Source organism: Caretta caretta, chromosome 14, assembly GCF_965140235.1.
Source record: "Caretta caretta isolate rCarCar2 chromosome 14, rCarCar1.hap1, whole genome shotgun sequence".
Classification (NCBI taxonomy): Eukaryota; Metazoa; Chordata; order Testudines; family Cheloniidae; genus Caretta; species Caretta caretta.
Genome location: NC_134219.1, coordinates 887,209 through 904,099, shown reverse-complemented (window position 1 = coordinate 904,099; position 16,891 = coordinate 887,209). Strand labels below are relative to the sequence as shown.

The following is a 16,891-nucleotide window of genomic DNA, read 5'->3' as shown; positions in this document are numbered from 1 at the left end:
TCTAAATTAATACAGCACCTCCCAACTCAGAGGTGCTCTATTCAATTGGTGCATAGCCGCAGCCTGGAGTGTGGGACTGCGGGAAAGAGGGGCTGCATTTGCTACACATTGTGTGATTGGAGGAGCTGCAGCTGTGGTTTCAGGCTGACAGCAACATTAAAGCTGTCTACGGCCTCCCTTTGCATCAGCTTTCACCCCTGCCTCTGGGCTGGCTGAGCTGCTAAAAGATCCTGCAGTGGCTGGGGCTGCACCCACTTCCACCCCAGAGACTTGGGCCCTGACGCTCCTTTCAGAACTGCAGCCCAAACAGATAATGGAGAGACCTGAAACATCAAAACGGGAAAAACTAGGAAGAGTCATTGGAAAAGCATCTGAGTGCACAAGAGTTGTGTGCGTGCACGGCTCGACCTCTGCCTGAGCGGTGTCCAGCTACGACCAACGGGCACGGACACAGCTCGAGGGTTGAGAGCAAACTGATGTGGAATCTGGAGAGGGACAAGGCAGCATGCCTGGCTGCAGCCCTGTTGTGAGGCGTCTCCTTGCTCCTTAGCTGGGCCTCCATGGGGCAGTTCAGCATGTCTCCACAGAACTGCCACCAGTAATGCAAGGCCCATCCCGCCATTCCCTTGGGTCAGGGTGTCCTCTCAGCCATTCCCCAGCTCTGCATGCACTGGCCAGCAGACCAGTAGCTGAACAGAAGTGGGAGCATGGGTGGTAAATCAGCCCCCGTATCCAGCCAGCCATGGAGCAGCCCGGGAGCAATGGACAGATGTGCACAGAGACAAGCTCAAAAGGACTAACCAGCTTTTATTTACAACACTCCTCAAGTGACAGACAGAGCGAAAGAACAACATAGGTCATTGACTTAACAACAAAGGGAAGGTAATAGTGACCACAAATCCTGCCTGCACCGCTCTTAGCCCTGCAGTGGCTGGCTGCCAGTGCCTGCCACCATCTGTGCTGGGCAGAGCACTTGGCAGCTCCCCTCCCTGCAAGCGCCCAGGCAGGGGGCTGCTCCCGCAGCACTGCAGGGACAGGATGCTGGTCTCTGAGACACAATCCTCCTGCAGTGCTGGTGACAGCTGCTTGACTGGTGGGGTTGTGCTTCACAGGGCAATAGTGATGGCAGAACCACTCAGAGTGGGGCCATGCTGAGACCCCCCGAGCCTTGTCAGGTACTAGGGTCCCAAAAGGGCCATCTCCCAAAGTGCTTTCCGAGCCCAGGGGTGGGGAGGGGGCATTCAGCCTGGCACTGCAGCAGCAGCCTACTATAAACTGCCCTCGCTAAGGGATGTTTAGGAAGCGAGCTGGGCTCCACGAGGGGCTGTGTAACTACCTCCCTTCCAGGCCCACCCCACAGAACAGGCCTGGCCAGGAAGGGGGTTACTGCACAGAGGGCCCAGACAGCTGGAGGGAGGGGGACAGGAAGGGGGCAGGAGGGCTGGGGAATCCCTCTAGTACTAACATTGGGAGATGTCGCCCAGGCAAGGATGCAGATAGAAACAACTTCCCACAGCCAAGCCTCCCTCAGCAAGTGCTGCTCTACCCCACCCTTCCTGCCTGGAAGGAGCTGTCAGGGCACCTAGCAAGGAGCGGAGAATAATCCACGGCTCCAGCTGTAAATGCACCTTGGTCTCTGAGGCTCAGGGCCAAGGGTGCACCCCTTTTAGCTCCAGCGGAGCAAGGCCTGGCAGGAAGCAGCTCTGCCCTCCAAACCATGGGACCTGCCTCAGCCCAGTTATGGGGAAGAAAGCCAGTCAGCTCTTTAATATGGACAATATCTTAGAGTCCCACAAACCCAGAAGCTGTTAGCAACCAAGTGCTAGGGGCTCAGCTGCGAACTAACCTCACCCACTTGACAAGCAAGGGGAGGGGGAAGGGTCGCATGCCCAGCAGCACGGCTGTGGGGAAGGCCTGCAAGCCCACTGGCACTGAGTAGCCATGGGCATGGGGCACACAGCAGGGACCAACAATGCATGCTCCTCCTCCAGCCTCTGAACATGCCCAACCTTCTTCTCTCAGCCTGTCTGCAACAAGAGCTGCTCCTCGATACCTGGGGGAAGGAGCGAACAAGGCTTGGCCTCCACTGGCCCAAATGCAGCCACTCAGCTCTGTCCTCCCTAGCACCAGAGCCCCAGGGACCACACCAACCACTCGGCAGCCAAAGAGCAGCCCAGGGCCGACTGAGGACAGAGCTGGGAGGAAGAGTAAGCTGACTTTGTGGGCCCAACACATGGTAGAGAAAGGCAGCCCGAGACGAGGCTACAGGGAAGGGGCAGGAATCCAGTACAACATGCTCTAGGCATCTGCAATGGAGTTCAAACTTGGGCAGCTTCAGAGCCAGCCCCAAAGCGCCCAGCTCTTCCACGGGCAGAACACAGACCGGAGGAGGAAATCAACACAAAATCTTCAAATTAAATTTGCTTGAGGACCTCAGGACACCAGCCAATCAGCAGGCAGAACCTGCCTTAGGATTTCTTGGCATCCTGTGTGTTTCTCCTCTTCAGATCGCTCAAGTCAACAGGTTTAAATGCTGTGAGGAGGAAGGGAGGAGAACTCAGTAAGGGGGCTGGGCTCAGCACTGCCAGCATCACCCTACCCCCCTCAGGGCTCAGCACTGCATCACCCCTGCACAAGATCAGTGTTGCCAGCACCCGCCACGCCAACACACACTCTTCAGGAGTCCAGGCTCAAGAACCACAGGTCTCCTCTGCCCCTCATCATGAAATGCCGTTTGTCCCACTGGCTTGCAGGCTCCCAATCTGGTCACCCTCATTCACCCTCTTGTAGCTGGATGGAGTGGCCAGAGCTGTACATTCAGTTAGGATGAGACACTGGTGTCCCGAGGGGGTTCCTCCCCTCTCAGCAGCCCATGGTCTGCTCCACTTACTTCAGCACCGTTGGCACTTGTTCCCCTGGATGGGCCAAAGACCCCCCAGGCAAACTCACCCTTTAGGCTGGGGTTTGGTATCTTCTCCACATATTCTTCCACCAGGCCCCTCTCACTGCCCGACATCTGGTTGCGAAGGTCTCGCTCCACACACTGCCAGGCTGGGGAAGGAGCACAGCGAGAGAGGGAAGGGAGGGTGCTGTGCCTGCTACAGGACATGCCTAGGGCTCCCTCCAGCTGCTCCCACACTCTCATCCCAGCCCTCAAGAACCCCATTCCCCTGCACACACCAGGTAACTTCACCGTTTCATAGAGTTTAAGGCCAGAAGAGACCATTAGATCATCTAGTCTGAGCTCCTGTATGTCACAGGCCATTAAATCGAATCCAAACAATGGTACTGGTACATTACTCAATGGAAATGGCAGAATTGTCAATAAATATTCAGAAACAGAAGAATAATATTTCTGTTGTGTATTTGGGAAAAAGCCACATGATGTAGTCATATCATATGATGATGATGAAGAAACACTTTCTATTCCAACTGTGGATGTTAAACAAAAGCTACTAAAGTTGGACATTTTTAAATCAGCAGGTCCAGACAACTTGCATCCAAGAGTTTTAAAAGAGCTGTCTAAGGAACTTGCTGGACCATTAATGTTGATTTTCAATAAATCATGGAATACTGGGGAAAATCCATTAGAAATTACCTCACTCATCGATATCACCCATTAACAACCACTTTGAGATCTGTCAGTGAGACAGTTTTTAATCCATTGAACGTGTATGTCTTGTTAGTTCTATATAATGCAAGTTTTTTAATCAAAATTGTATGTGGTACCAAGTGAAATGCCTTGGAAAAATCTAAGTTTACTATATCAACACAGTTGCCTTTATCAACCACACCTCTAATCCTGTCAAAAAACAACACGTTTGTTTGACAAAACTTGCCTTCACATTAATTATATTTTTAGCCTCTAATTCTTTGTTGACTGAGTCCTGAACTAAACATTCCATTATTTTACCCAGGATCAATGTCAGGCTCCCAGTCTAAATCTTGCTGGGTCATCCCTTTCATCCTTTTAAAATTTACATTTGCAGTCCTCCTGTCCTTTGGAATTTACCAGTTTTCCAAGATTTGTTAAATATTAATATTAGTGGTTCAGCAAGATCCTCAGCAGTTCCTTTAAGACTTCTGGGTGTAAGTTATATGGGCATGCTGATATGAAAATGTTTAATTTTAGCAGATGCTGCCTCACACTCTCCTATCTTGTTACAGATAGTAAACTTTCTATTCCATCCACATCATATTAGCTGGATGTATAAGAACGGCCATATTGGGTAAGACCAATGGTCCAGCTAGCCCAGCATCCTGTCTTCCAGCAGTGGCTGGTGCCAGATGCTTCAGAGGGAATGAACAGAAGGGGGAAATTTATCAAGTCATCCATCTCTGTCATCCAGTCCCAGCTTCTGGCAGTCAGGGGTTTAAGGACACTCAGAGCATGGTGTTGCGCCCCTGACCATGTTGGCTAATAGCCATTGATGGATCTATCCTCCATGAACTTATCTAATTCTTTTTTGAATTCAGTTACACTTTTGGCCTTCACAACATCCCATGGCAATGAGTTCCCCAGGTTGACTGCGGTATAGAAATCATAGAACTGGAAGGGACCTTGATGCAGTTAGTAGTTCTGCAATTTCACATTTGAGTTCCTTCTGTACTCTTGGGTGATACCATCTGGTCCTGATGATTTATTACTGTTTAGTTTATCAATTTGTTCCAAAACTTCTTCTAATGACAACTCAATCTGGGACAGTTCCTCAGATTTGTCACCTAAAAAGGACAGTTCAGGTGTGGCAATCTCCCTCATACCCTCTGTAGTGAAGACTGATGCAAAGAATTAATTTAGCGTTTCCATAATCCCTTTTCTTCCTCATGTATTCCATTAGCACCTCAATCATCCAGCTGCCCCACTTTTTGTTTGGCAGGCTTCCTGCTTCTGATGTATTTTAAAAAAATGTTGCTTTTGCTAATTGGTCTTCAATTTTTTTGTGCCCAATTATACTTTTACACTTGATCTGACAGAGTTTATCCCCCTTCTATATTCCTCACTAGGATAGGACTTCCAATTTTTAAAAGGATGCCTTTTTGTCTCTAACCACCTCTTATACTCTGTTGTTCAGCCATGGTGGATTTGTTTGGTCCTCTTACTGGTTTATTTTTTTTTAATTTGGGGGTATACATTTTGTTTAAGTCTCTATTATGGTGTTTTTAACTACTCTCCCTATAATTTGCAGGCATTTCATCCTTTTGACTGTTCTTTTTAACTTTCATTTAACTATCTTACTCATTTTTGTGGAGTTCCTCTTTTTGAAGTTAAATGTGGTGAATTTCTTTATTTTTCCCCTTACAAGGACGTTAAATGTAATTACATTATGGCCACCATTACCAAGCAGTTCAGCTATATTCACCTATTGGACCAGATCCTGTGCACCATTTAGGACTAAATCAAGAACTGCTTCTCACTTTTTGGGTTCCAGGACTAGCTGCTCCAAGAATCAGCCATTAATGGTGTCTAGAAATTTTATCTCTGCATCCTGTCCTGAGGTGACACGTATCCAGTCAATATGGGCATAGTTGAAATACCCCATAATTATTGGGTTTTCTGTTTTTGTAGCCTCTCTAATCTCCCATAACATTTCACAATCTCGGTCACCATCCTGGTCAGGTGGTTGGTAGTATATTCCTACAGCTATAATCTTATTATTGAAGCATGGAATTTCTACCCATAGAGATTCTATAGTACAGTTTGATTGATTTTAAGATTTTTACTATATTTGACTACACTATACATCCTCCTGCATTCCAAATACTGTACAGAGATATCTATTGAACATTTCTGCATCTCTATTTACAATTTGATCATCCGTCATGGGGTATTTCTTGTTCCGACTATGTTTTAAAAATGCCTTATCTTTAACTCTATTGCCCATTGATATTTCATTGATTCCTTTGGTTTCTCTTACCAATCATCCACATTTTTTAACTTTTAACTTCTATAAATTGCTATTTACTTCCATTCTTTATATATAAATTTTGTTTTATTGCCTCTTCCACAACTCCTTTTAACCAGACTGGCTTCTTGGCCAGCATAACTTTTTTCATGTCTGTGGAATCATGGCTTTTTGGACATCCAATAGGATATCCTTGAACAAGTCCCAGTTTCCACTGACACTTCATACTTTAAATTTAATGTTCCCAGACAGTTATGGCAACAATTGCTTTTAGCTTTGGAAAATGAACTCTTTTAAAGTTCTAAATATAGCGGACACTCGTGTCACTATAGTGCGGATTCGCATATAGCACGGTCATGGCAATGGATCCCAAATTTAAATATTTAAATCGGGATCCATGGTAACGCGCATGAATCCTGAACCCCGCGTTCTAGCGAGGGTCCGGTGTATATATATTAGTGTTTGGTGCCATGTTCTGTTTGCACAACATAAATGTAACGAGATCATGATCACTGGTACTCTAGGCTACTGGTAATTTTTAGGTCACCAAGTAACAATTCTTTGTCCATCAGAATGAGGTCCAACCCCACCTTCCCAGTCCCCATTTCCTTATCACCCTGCTTCACAGTCCAATGTGTCTCCCTCCAACTTCACAGTGGGATCACATACATGGAAGTGCCTTCACTGTGGGCTTGGTAAAGAGGAAAGACTGCACTAGGAGGATGGGGAGGGCAGATACCTGCAAGAGCACGGGGGACCTGGCATGTGTCTGGCCTGGGTGCTAAGTACCCCATGAACAGTCACCCTGGCTCCCGCTTTAAATGGCACGGATGCACTTGCAGGCTGGAACCTTCCCCCAGCCAGACTGCACCCCACTCTGGAGGCCACTCGCCAGCAGCTCCCTATAGGTGGCAGCTCACAGACAGACACAGCACAGTTACATTCAAAGGATTTCTTTGCAAACCTCAGGGATCGAAGCTTCATTTTACTTTTTAATTGAAGGACTAAATTCTCCAGAAATGGCCAGGGTCAAAGGCACTCCAGAGATTAGGATTTTCACATGCGTGGTGCTTTTCTACCAGGCCTTGCCTCCCCTCCATAGCACCACATGACCCCAGGGGACTCAGCAACACAAAGACTGCCTGTTTCCTGTGCATTCATTCAGCAATGGCTTCATTCAGTCAGAGGGCGTTGCTGTTGGGCAATGGGCTGTTGTTGGAAAGACCATCCCAGACACTGGCAGGGGACGAGAAGCCCTTAGAAGAGTCTCCTAAGGGTTGTTCCAGCCTCAGCCAGGCTATGGAAGGGGCTTCTACACACACTGGGTCCTCTTAACTTGGTCAGTTCGAAATCAGTTTGATTCCTCTCTCCTTGTCTGACAGGGGTTTCCTCAGCTCAGCAGGCTCAGGAGACATGAGACAGCCCAACGGCTGCTGAGACAGGGACTGTCCCACAAGGGAGTTTTACCTGGGCCTGGTTTGATTTGCTTCATGTTCGCAGTAAGGCCTCACTCTTCTGGCTGAGAGACTGAGATGTCTGTTGAGAGCCTGTGAATGAGCAAAGTCATGCCTGCCACATAGCAGAGGCCACCACCCAGTGCCTGCTCTGGGCTCATTCCAGTGTCGTGGTTCTGCCATAGCAATTGGTGGGTAGCAGAGTCACACAGCAACGTAGACTATCATTGCAAGGCATATTAAGTAGTCGCATCCCTCTCCTCACCATCACTCCATACGGAATGGAAACTAACGGGCCCTAGGCTATCAACGCAGAGAGAACAGCTCAGGAGCACGCGATGGGATGAGTAAAGCTCCACACTCCTCAGCTCGGGGAGGAAGCAGCGGCCACACCGTTCTCTGACTGCTTCTTGCCCGCTGCTCTGATGAGGCCCCATGGCAGAAAGCCCCTTGTAGAATTCCAAGGCTGAAAAGCAAGTGGCACCAGAGAGGAAGGGAGCCTGGGGAGAAAACATGGACTGGGGGAGTTGCAGATCCTGGATCACTCACCCACCTTCGTAAATGAAGCGCACATTCTCCTCGTGAGCAGGGGTGAAAATCTCACTGCTGTTGCTTGGGGAGCGAGGGCTGCTGTTCCTCTTGCCATTGTAAACAACCCTGGAAACAGGGGAGCTGAAACCAAAGCACAAATCCTGATGAGAGCTCATGGGCAGATGGGGAGAAGTGCAAAGCTCTGGAATGAACCTCAGAGAGGGAGTGCAGGAAATCCTGCAGCAAAGGCCCTGGCGCAAGCAGCCATGCAAGCTCGCACCTCCCCAACCCTGAAACCAGCAGCATGGCTCCGAGCTCTGGAAAAGTAAAGCCATTACTGTTTCCGCCCTGCCTAGCCCCATGGCATCCCCCCCAAAGGGACTCCATGCCCCTGCCCCCTGCCCTGCCCTCATCCACAGGCTCTCTGCTATGTGTGAAAGTGTCTCACCTGGTCATGGCTGCCTCCTTACTCAGACCTCTCTAGTCCTGCCTTTGTCAGCGCAGACCTTGGCAGATAGGAGATGGATGCTGAAACAAAGTGAAACGGAGCTAAGTGTGTGCGGGAGCCACGGTGTCTCCAGACTGCCAGCACCTTCTCTATGCAGTCACCCCCAGCTGGGGCTTAAGGTGCTCACATACTGCAGCTAAGAGCATTGCATCAAAGCCTAGAGAGGTCACAGAGAGACCCAGGGAGCCAGCTCCTTAGCTTAGGTCTGGGTGGCTGCATTCTGACCCCAGCTGCTGCAGCGCTCCTCAAGAAGTGAATGAGAAGGATTTCAGATGCGGGTCTTACTACTTTAACCCCATTGTTGGCAATTCCAGGGGGCTCAATGCCATCCGTGATCAGGGCAATGCCAGTACAGATGAAGTTGTACAACTTCCCTAATGTGGGCATAGTTATACTGGTATAAAAGTGCTTATAACCAGGATAGCTATTCCCACACAGCAAAGGGAACAAGCTATAGCCGGACAAGGCATCTCTGCCCCAGTGTAACTGCATCCACACTATGGCTTATACTGGTATAACTATATTGGTAAAAAACTCAGCCCTTGACTGACAGTTCTCCAGGCACAGATACTGTGCGTACAGCAGGCCTTCAGGTGCAAAACGGCAGCAAACTTGGTGTCACCCTGAAAGAGAGGGGAGACACATCCAGGGTGATGCTGAAGTCTGCCAAGGAGAACAAACAAAGGAAATGTTAGGCTGAAGAGCTTCCTGGCTCCAAGACCCCACAGGCTGCTGGGGGGATGGCCATTGCTTGGGACATTTAAAACCATCCTGGCCAATGCACTAGGAAATGGGGGGAAGCGGCAGAACAAAACTTCTGGTTGCAGTGGGACTGTGGGAAGGGGTGGGGATTGCTGCAGAGCTGCGCACAGAGGCGCCCGTGAACCAGGTCTGGCTGGCATTACTCCCAGCACGCACATCCCCAACCTGGGCTCTCCCCAGGGTATTTTTGAAGATAGGCTCTATGATTAGAGGCAGAGGGGCTGAGAGCTGTAACACCTCTGGGGGTGGGGATACCGGTGTTGCTGTGTCACTCGTCCTGCGCCCTCCTCAGCTGTAGCCAAGAAGCTGTAGGCAGGTGGGGGTTGAGGTGGGGGTGCGGGGGCTGGGGAGGTGCCTGCTATTTTAGGATTAAAGGGGATTTCTTCCTGCTAGATGTAGGCAGATATGCACAGATGTGTCAGACCCATTGCCATGGCAATGTCCCCGGCATACAGCAACCTGTTGCAGGAAGAGTGGGGACACATGGCTCTATGAAGGGGCACTCCTAATCACATGAGGGCCCTGCATTTGTGGCCCACCCTTCCCCAGGATCCAGGCAAGAGTTCTCAGCACAGGCCAATTGACAAGAGGCTGTCACTACCAGGGGCTCAGGGTGGCTGGCATTGGGGGGAGGGTTATCATAGGGGGGCTGTCAGTGCTAGGAGCCCAGGGGGGCTGGCACAGGGGGGCTGGGGGCTGTCACTGCCACGGGCCTGGGAAGGGCGGTGCGTGGGGAGATTATCATAGCGGACTGTTGCTGCCAGGGCCCCAGGGGCTGGCACAGGGAGCAGTCAGTCACTGCCTGGGGCCCGAGGGGGCTGGTACATGGGGTGTATCTTGGGGGGCTGTCACTGCTAGGGCATGGGAGGCTGACCTGGGGGGGGGCAGTTATCATGGGGGGGCATCACTGCTGAGGGGGGATAGCACGGGAGGTGCTGTTAGTGCCAGGACCCAAGGGGGTATCTGTAGGGGTGTCAGTACTTGGCCTGGGGGTATCAGGTGAGTGCATGTGTCACTGCATGGCCCGGGGGGGTCGGGGGTCAGAGACAGGAGACTGAGGAGGGGGGGGTCAGTGCATGGCCCGGGGATATCGGGGTCAGAGACAGGAGGCGGGGGGGTCACTGCATGGCCCGGGGGGGCCGGGGGCGGTGCCAGGAGGCGGGGGGGTCACTGCATGGCCCGGGGGGGCCGGGGATCAGAGACAGGAGGCGGGGGGGTCACTGCATGGCCCGGGGGGGCCGGAGGTCAGAGACAGGAGGCAGGGGGGTCACTGCATGGCCCAGGGGGCCCGGGGGTCAGAGACAGGAGGCGGGGGGTCACTGCATGGCCCAGGGGGGGCCGGGGGTCAGAGACAGGAGGCAGGGGGGTCACTGCATGGCCCAGGGGGGCCGGAGGTCAGAGACGGGAGGCAGGGGGGTCAGTGCATGGCCCGGGGGGGGCCGGAGGTCAGAGACGGGAGGCAGGGGGGTCAGTGCATGGCCCGGGGGGGGCCGGGGGTCAGAGACGGGAGGCGGGGGGGTCAGTGCATGGCCCGGGGGGGGCCGGGGGTCAGAGACGGGAGGGTCACTGCATGGCCCGGGGGGGGCCGGGGGTCAGAGACAGGAGGCGGGGGGGTCACTGCATGGCCCGGGGGGGCCGGGGGCGGTGCCAGGAGGCGGGGGGGTCACTGCATGGCCCGGGGGGGCCGGGGGCGGTGCCAGGAGGCGGGGGGGTCACTGCATGGCCCGGGGGGGCCGGGGGCGGTGCCAGGAGGCGGGGGGGTCACTGCATGGCCCGGGGGGGCCGGGGGCGGTGCCAGGAGGCGGGGGGGGTCACTGCATGGCCCGGGGGGGCCGGGGGCGGTGCCAGGAGGCGGGGGGGGCTGTCGTGCTGCTCCCCTGCCCCGGCCCGGCTCTGGGGGCCCGGGGGTCACTCAGGGGCGCCAGGCTCGGCGGCCCGTTCCCATGGAGACGCGGCGCTCGGGAGGCCCCTGGGCGGGGGGTCTCGGCGCCGCGCGGCTCCGCTCACCTGGGCCCGGGCCGCTCCCGGCTCCTCTCGCCGCTGCCAGGCCGGGACGGAAGTGAGCGCAGAGCCCGGCCCGCGCAGGCGCCGCGCGGCGAGGGGGAGGTGCGGCCCCCCGACGCCGGGCCCAGAGCCCCCCCGACGGCCCCCCAGCGCCGGGCCCAGAGCCCCCCCCCAACGGCCCCCCGACGCCGGGCCCAGAGCCCCCCCCAACGGCCCCCCGACGCCGGGCCCAGAGCCCCCCCGATGGCCCCCCAGCGCCCACCCCTCCGGGGCCCAGAGCCCCCCCCCAACGGCCCCCCGACGCCGGGCCCAGAGCCCCCCCGATGGCCCCCCAGCGCCCACCCCTCCGGGGCCCAGAGCCCCCCCCAACGGCCCCCCGACGCCGGGCCCAGAGCCCCCCCGACGGCCCCCCAGCGCCGGGCCCAGAGCCCCCCCCCAACGGCCCCCCGACGCCGGGCCCAGAGCCCCCCCGATGGCCCCCCGACGCCGGGCCCAGAGCCCCCCCGATGGCCCCCCAGCGCCCACTCCTCCGGGGCCCAGAGCCCCCCCCCAACGGCCCCCCGACGCCGGGCCCAGAGCCCCCCCGATGGCCCCCCAGCGCCGGGCCCAGAGCCCCCCCGATGGCCCCCCAGCGCCCACCCCTCCGGGGCCCAGAGCCCCCCCCCAACGGCCCCCCGACGCCGGGCCCAGAGCCCCCCCGATGGCCCCCCAGCGCCCACCCCTCCGGGGCCCAGAGCCCCCCCCCAACGGCCCCCCGACGCCGGGCCCAGAGCCCCCCCGACGGCCCCCCAGCGCCGGGCCCAGAGCCCCCCCCCAACGGCCCCCCGACGCCGGGCCCAGAGCCCCCCCGATGGCCCTCCAGCGCCCACCCCTCCGGGGCCCAGAGCCCCCCCCCAACGGCCCCCCGACGCCGGGCCCAGAGCCCCCCCGATGGCCCCCCAGCGCCGGGCCCAGAGCCCCCCCCCAACGGCCCCCCGACGCCGGGCCCAGAGCCCCCCCCAACGGCCCCCCGACGCCGGGCCCAGAGCCCCCCCGACGGCCCCCCAGCACCGGGCCCAGAGCCCCCCCCCAACGGCCCCCCGACGCCGGGCCCAGAGCCCCCCCGACAGCCCCCCAGCGCCCACCCGTCCCGGGCCCAGAGCCCCCCCGACGGCCCCCCAGCGCCCACCCCTCCGGGGCCCAGAGCCCCCCCGACGGCCCCCCAGCGCCCACCCCTCCCTGGCCCAGAGCCCCCCCGACGGCCCCCCAGCGCCGGGCCCAGAGCCCCCCGACGGCCCCCCAGCACCCACCCCTCCCAGGGCCCAGAGCCCCCCCCGACAGCCCCCCAGCACCCACCCCTCCCAGGGCCCAAAGCCCCCCCGACGGCCCCCCAGTGCCCACCCCTCCCGGGCCCAGAGCCCCCCCGACAGCCCCCCAGCGCCCACCCCTCCCGGGCCCAGAGCCCCCCCGACACCCCCCCAGCGCCGGGCCCAGAGCCCCCCCGATGGCCCCCCAACGCCCACCCCTCCCGGGCCCAGAGCCCCCCCGACGGCCCCCCAGCGCTGGGCCCAGAGCCCCCCGACGGCCCCCCAGCGCCGGGCCCAGAGCCCCCCCGATGGCCCCCAGCACCCACCTCTCCCGTGCCCAGAGCCCCCCCAACGGCCCCCCAGCACCAGGCCCAGAGCCCCCCCGACAGCCCCCCAGCTCCCACCTCTCCCGGGCCCAGAGCCCCCCCAACAGCCCCCCAGCACCCACCCCTCCCAGGGCCCAGAGCCCCCCCCGACAGCCCCCCAGCACCCACCCCTCCCAGGGCCCAGAGCCCCCCCCGACAGCCCCCCAGCACCCACCCCTCCCAGGGCCCAGAGCCCCCCCGACAGCCCCCCAGCGCCCACCCCTCCCGGGCCCAGAGCCCCCCCGACGGCCCCCCAGCGCCCACCTCTCCCGGGCCCAGAGCCCCCCCGACAGCCCCCCAGCGCCCACCCCTCCCGGGTCCAGAGCCCCCCCAACGGCCCCCCAGCGCCGGGCCCAGAGCCCCCCCCCCCGATGGCCCCCAGCACCCACCTCTCCCGTGCCCAGAGCCCCCCCGACGGCCCCCCAGCACCCGGCCCAGAGCCCCCCCGACAGCCCTCCAGCACCCACCCCTCCCAGGGCCCAGAGCCCCCCCAATAGCCCCCCAGCACCGCCCTCTCCCCTGGGCCCAGAGCCCCCCAGCGCCCACCCCTCCTGGGCCCAGAGCCCCCCCAAGGAAAGAGCCCCCCCGACAGCCCCCCAGAGCTGACCTCCCGTGCTGGACAAAGAGCCCATCTCAATGCCCCCCCTTTCCAGCGCCGACCCCCCCTTGCTGGGCCCAGAGCCACCCCCCAACACTTTTGCAGCTCTGGCCTCCCTCCACAGAGCAACGAGCCACTCCCCTGACAAGTCCTCCCAGGGCTACCCCCCCTGCCAGGCCAAGAGGCCCCTGACCCCCCTTCCAGTGCCAACACCCCTGTCAGGCAAAGAGACACCTCCCATTGGGCCAAGAGCCCTCCTGCCACCTCCCTGAATGCTGGCCCCCCTCTGCTGAGCAAAGAGCTCCCCGCCACCTCCAGCACCGACCCCCTGTGCTGGTCAAAGAGACATAACGTAAGAATGGCCACACTGGGTCAGACAAAGGTCCATCCAGCCCAGTGTCCTGTCTGCTGACAGTGGCCAATGCCAGGTGCCCCAGAGGGAATGAACAGAACAGGGCATCTATCTAGTGATCCCTCCTGTCACTCATTTCCCAACATCTGGGACTTGGAGCTTTAGGGACACCCTGAGCATGAGGTTGCATCCCTGACCATCTTGGCTAATAGCCATTGATGGAGCTGTCCTCCGTGAACTTATCTAGTTTGAACCCAGTTATACTTTGGCCTTCACAACACGCCCTGGCAACGAGTTCCATGGGTTGACTGCATTGTGTGAAGGAATACTTCCTTCTGTTCATTATGAAGATGCCTGTTAATTTCATTGGGTGACCCCTGGTTCTTGTTTGATGTGAAAGGATAAAATTACATTTCCCTATTCACTTTCTCCCCACCATGATTTTATAGACCTCACTCATATCTCCCCTTAGCCGTCTCTTTTCCAAGCTGAAAAGTCCCAGTCTTACTAATCTCTCCTCATACGGAAGCCGTTCCATACCCCTAATAATTTTTGTTGCCCTTTTCTGTACCTTTTCCAATTCTGATATATCTATTTTGAGATCGGGAGACCAGAACTGCAAGCAGTATTCAAGATAGGGGCATACCATGGATTTATATAGTGGCATTATTATATTTTCTGTTTTATTATCTATCCCTTTCCTAATGTTCGCTTTTTTGATTGCTGCTGCACATTGAGTGGATGTTTTCAGAGGACTATCATTTTGTATGTATAGTTGGGATTATATTTTCCAATGTGCATTACTTTGCATTTATCCGCATTGAATTTCATCTGCCATATTTGTTGTCCAGTCACCCAATTTAGCGAGATCCCTTTGTAACTCTTTGCAGTCAGCTTTGGACTTGACTATCTTAAGTGATTTTTGTATCATCTGCAAACTTTGCCACCTCACTGTTTACTCCTTTTTCCAGATCATTTATGAATATGTTGAACAGCACTGGGTCCAGTACAGATCCTTAGGGGACCCCGCTATTTACTGCTCTCCCTTGTGAAATCTGGTCTTTTTTTCTTACGCTTTATTTCCTATTTTTTAAGCGATTCTGATCCACGAGAGGACCTTCCCCCTTATCCCGTGACTGCTTACTTTGCTGAAGAGCCTTTGGTGAGGACCCTTGTCAAAGGCTTTCTGAAAGCCCAAATACAGTATGCTGCCTGTATCTTGTCCATATGTTTACTGACCTCTCCGAGAATTCTAATAGATTTGTGAGGCAGGATTTCCTGGAACATAAGCCATGTTGACTTTTCCCCAGTGTATCATGTTCATCTGTGAATCTGATCATTCTGTTCTTTATTATAGTTCCAGCCAGTTAGCCTGGTACTGAAGTTGGGGTTACCGGCCTGTAATTGCCAGGATTGCCTCTGGAGACTTTTTTTTTTTTTTTTTTAAATTGGCATTACGTTAGCTATCCTCTAGTCATCTAGTACTGAGGTTGATTTAAGCAGTAGGTTACATACCACAGTTAGTTCTGCAATTTCGTATCTGCATTTTGTCTGAACTCTTGGGTGAATGCCATCTGCTTCCGGTGACTCTTTTATTTATCAGTTTGTTCCAAAACCTCCACTATTGACTCCTCAATCTGGGACAGTTCCTCAGATTTGTCACCTATAAAGAATGGCTCAGGTATGGGAGTCTCCCTCACATCCTCTGCAGTGAAGACTGATGCGAAGGATTCATTTAGCTTCTCTGCAATGGCCTTGCCTGCCTGGAGTGCTCCTTTAGTGCCTCATTCACCAGGTGCCTCCCGACTGGTGGCTTCCTGCTTCTGATGTGCTTGAAACAGTTGTTGCTGTTCGTTTTTAAGTCTTTTGCTAGTTTCTCTTCAGCTTCGCTCAGGGCCTGCCCATTTATACTTCTGCACGTGATTTGCCAGAGTTCATGCTCCTTTCTATTTTCCTCACTAGGGTTTGACGTCCAGTTTTAAAAGGATGCTTTTTTTTTTTTTTTTTTTTGCCTCTAACTGCCTCTTTTACTCTGTTGTTTAGCCCTGGTGGCGTTTTGTTGGTCTTCTTACTTTTTTTCTTTTATTTGGGGGATACATTTTGTTTGAGCCTCTGTTATGATGTTTTTAAAAGATCTCCCGGCAATATGCAGGCATTTCACCCTTGTGACTGTTCCTTTTAACTTCCATTTAAGTAGCTCCCTCATCTTTGTGTAGTTCCTCTTTTTGAAGTTAAATGCTACTGTGGTGGGTTTCCTTTGGCAGTTTTCTGCCTACCCGAGATGTTAAATTTAATTATATTATGGTCACTCTTACCGAGCAGTCCAGCTATCTTCACCTCTTGGACCAGAACCTGCGCTCCATTTAGGACTAAATCAACAATTACCTCTCTCCTTGTGGTTCTTGCACATACTGCTCCAAAAGCTGTCATATATGGTGTCTAGAAGTGTTATCTCTGCATCCTTTCCTGAGGTGGCACATACCAAGTCAATATTAGACTAGTTGTAATCCCACATTATTACTGAGTTTTCTTCCTTTGTAGTTTCCCTCATCTCCCCGAGCATTTCACAATTGCTGTCCCCATCCTCGTCAGGCGGTCAGTAGTGTATTCCCACTGCTATACTCCCACTCTTCAACCATGGAGTTAGTTTCACGCTAGCAGGTTTGGGGTGTTATTTATTGAGAGTTATTGGGCTAAGCTTAGAGGATGTTTGTGAGATGTATCCTCTCTCCTCCCCCCAGTATATTTCTTTTATAAGGAGCTTTTTGTGGCAGGTTATAGTGCGTCAGTCCCCTGCCCTGCTGCTGAACTCTTACTCCAGCCAAACTCCTTACCTGGGCAGCTCACTCTGCCGGGTGCTCTCTCACTGTCAAGGCTCTCTGCTTGGTGCAGGACCTGGCAGGAATGCTGCTCTAAACTCCCTCCCTTTGCTGCTCCTCTGCTCACCTGGGAGCTGTTTTTTTTAACCTCCCCGTTCAACCTGATTTAGCCCTGCCCCTTGTCAAAGGCCCCTCCCTCAAAGGCCCCCACCTACTAACCAGGCTCCGTTCACCAGCTGCTCAGGTCCATACCAAGCCACTCTCTCCTCGTTCAGCCCCCAGCTCTCAGCCCTGTCCTTCTCTGATGCC

General features: G+C 55.4%; 1 protein-coding gene across 2 annotated transcripts; it reads right to left on the bottom strand.

The window, feature by feature from the left end:
• Positions 1 to 787: 787 nt before the first annotated feature.
• On the bottom strand, positions 788 to 11,258 carry MCRIP1 (MAPK regulated corepressor interacting protein 1). Of its 2 annotated transcripts, XM_048817440.2 has the most exons (6): positions 11,166 to 11,180; positions 8,948 to 9,059; positions 8,337 to 8,416; positions 7,911 to 8,029; positions 2,950 to 3,051; positions 788 to 2,533 (listed from the first exon to the last, which is right to left on the bottom strand). In XM_048817440.2, the coding sequence occupies exons 3-6, from the start codon at positions 8,342 to 8,344 to the stop codon at positions 2,469 to 2,471; spliced, it is 294 nt and encodes a 97-aa protein (XP_048673397.1). In that variant the 5' UTR covers positions 8,345 to 8,416; positions 8,948 to 9,059; positions 11,166 to 11,180; the 3' UTR covers positions 788 to 2,468. The 2 variants fall into 2 exon arrangements, with proteins under 2 accessions (XP_048673397.1, XP_048673396.1); XM_048817439.2 differs by lacking the exon at positions 8,948 to 9,059 and having other exon boundaries at positions 11,166 to 11,258.
• Positions 11,259 to 16,891: the final 5,633 nt, after the last annotated feature.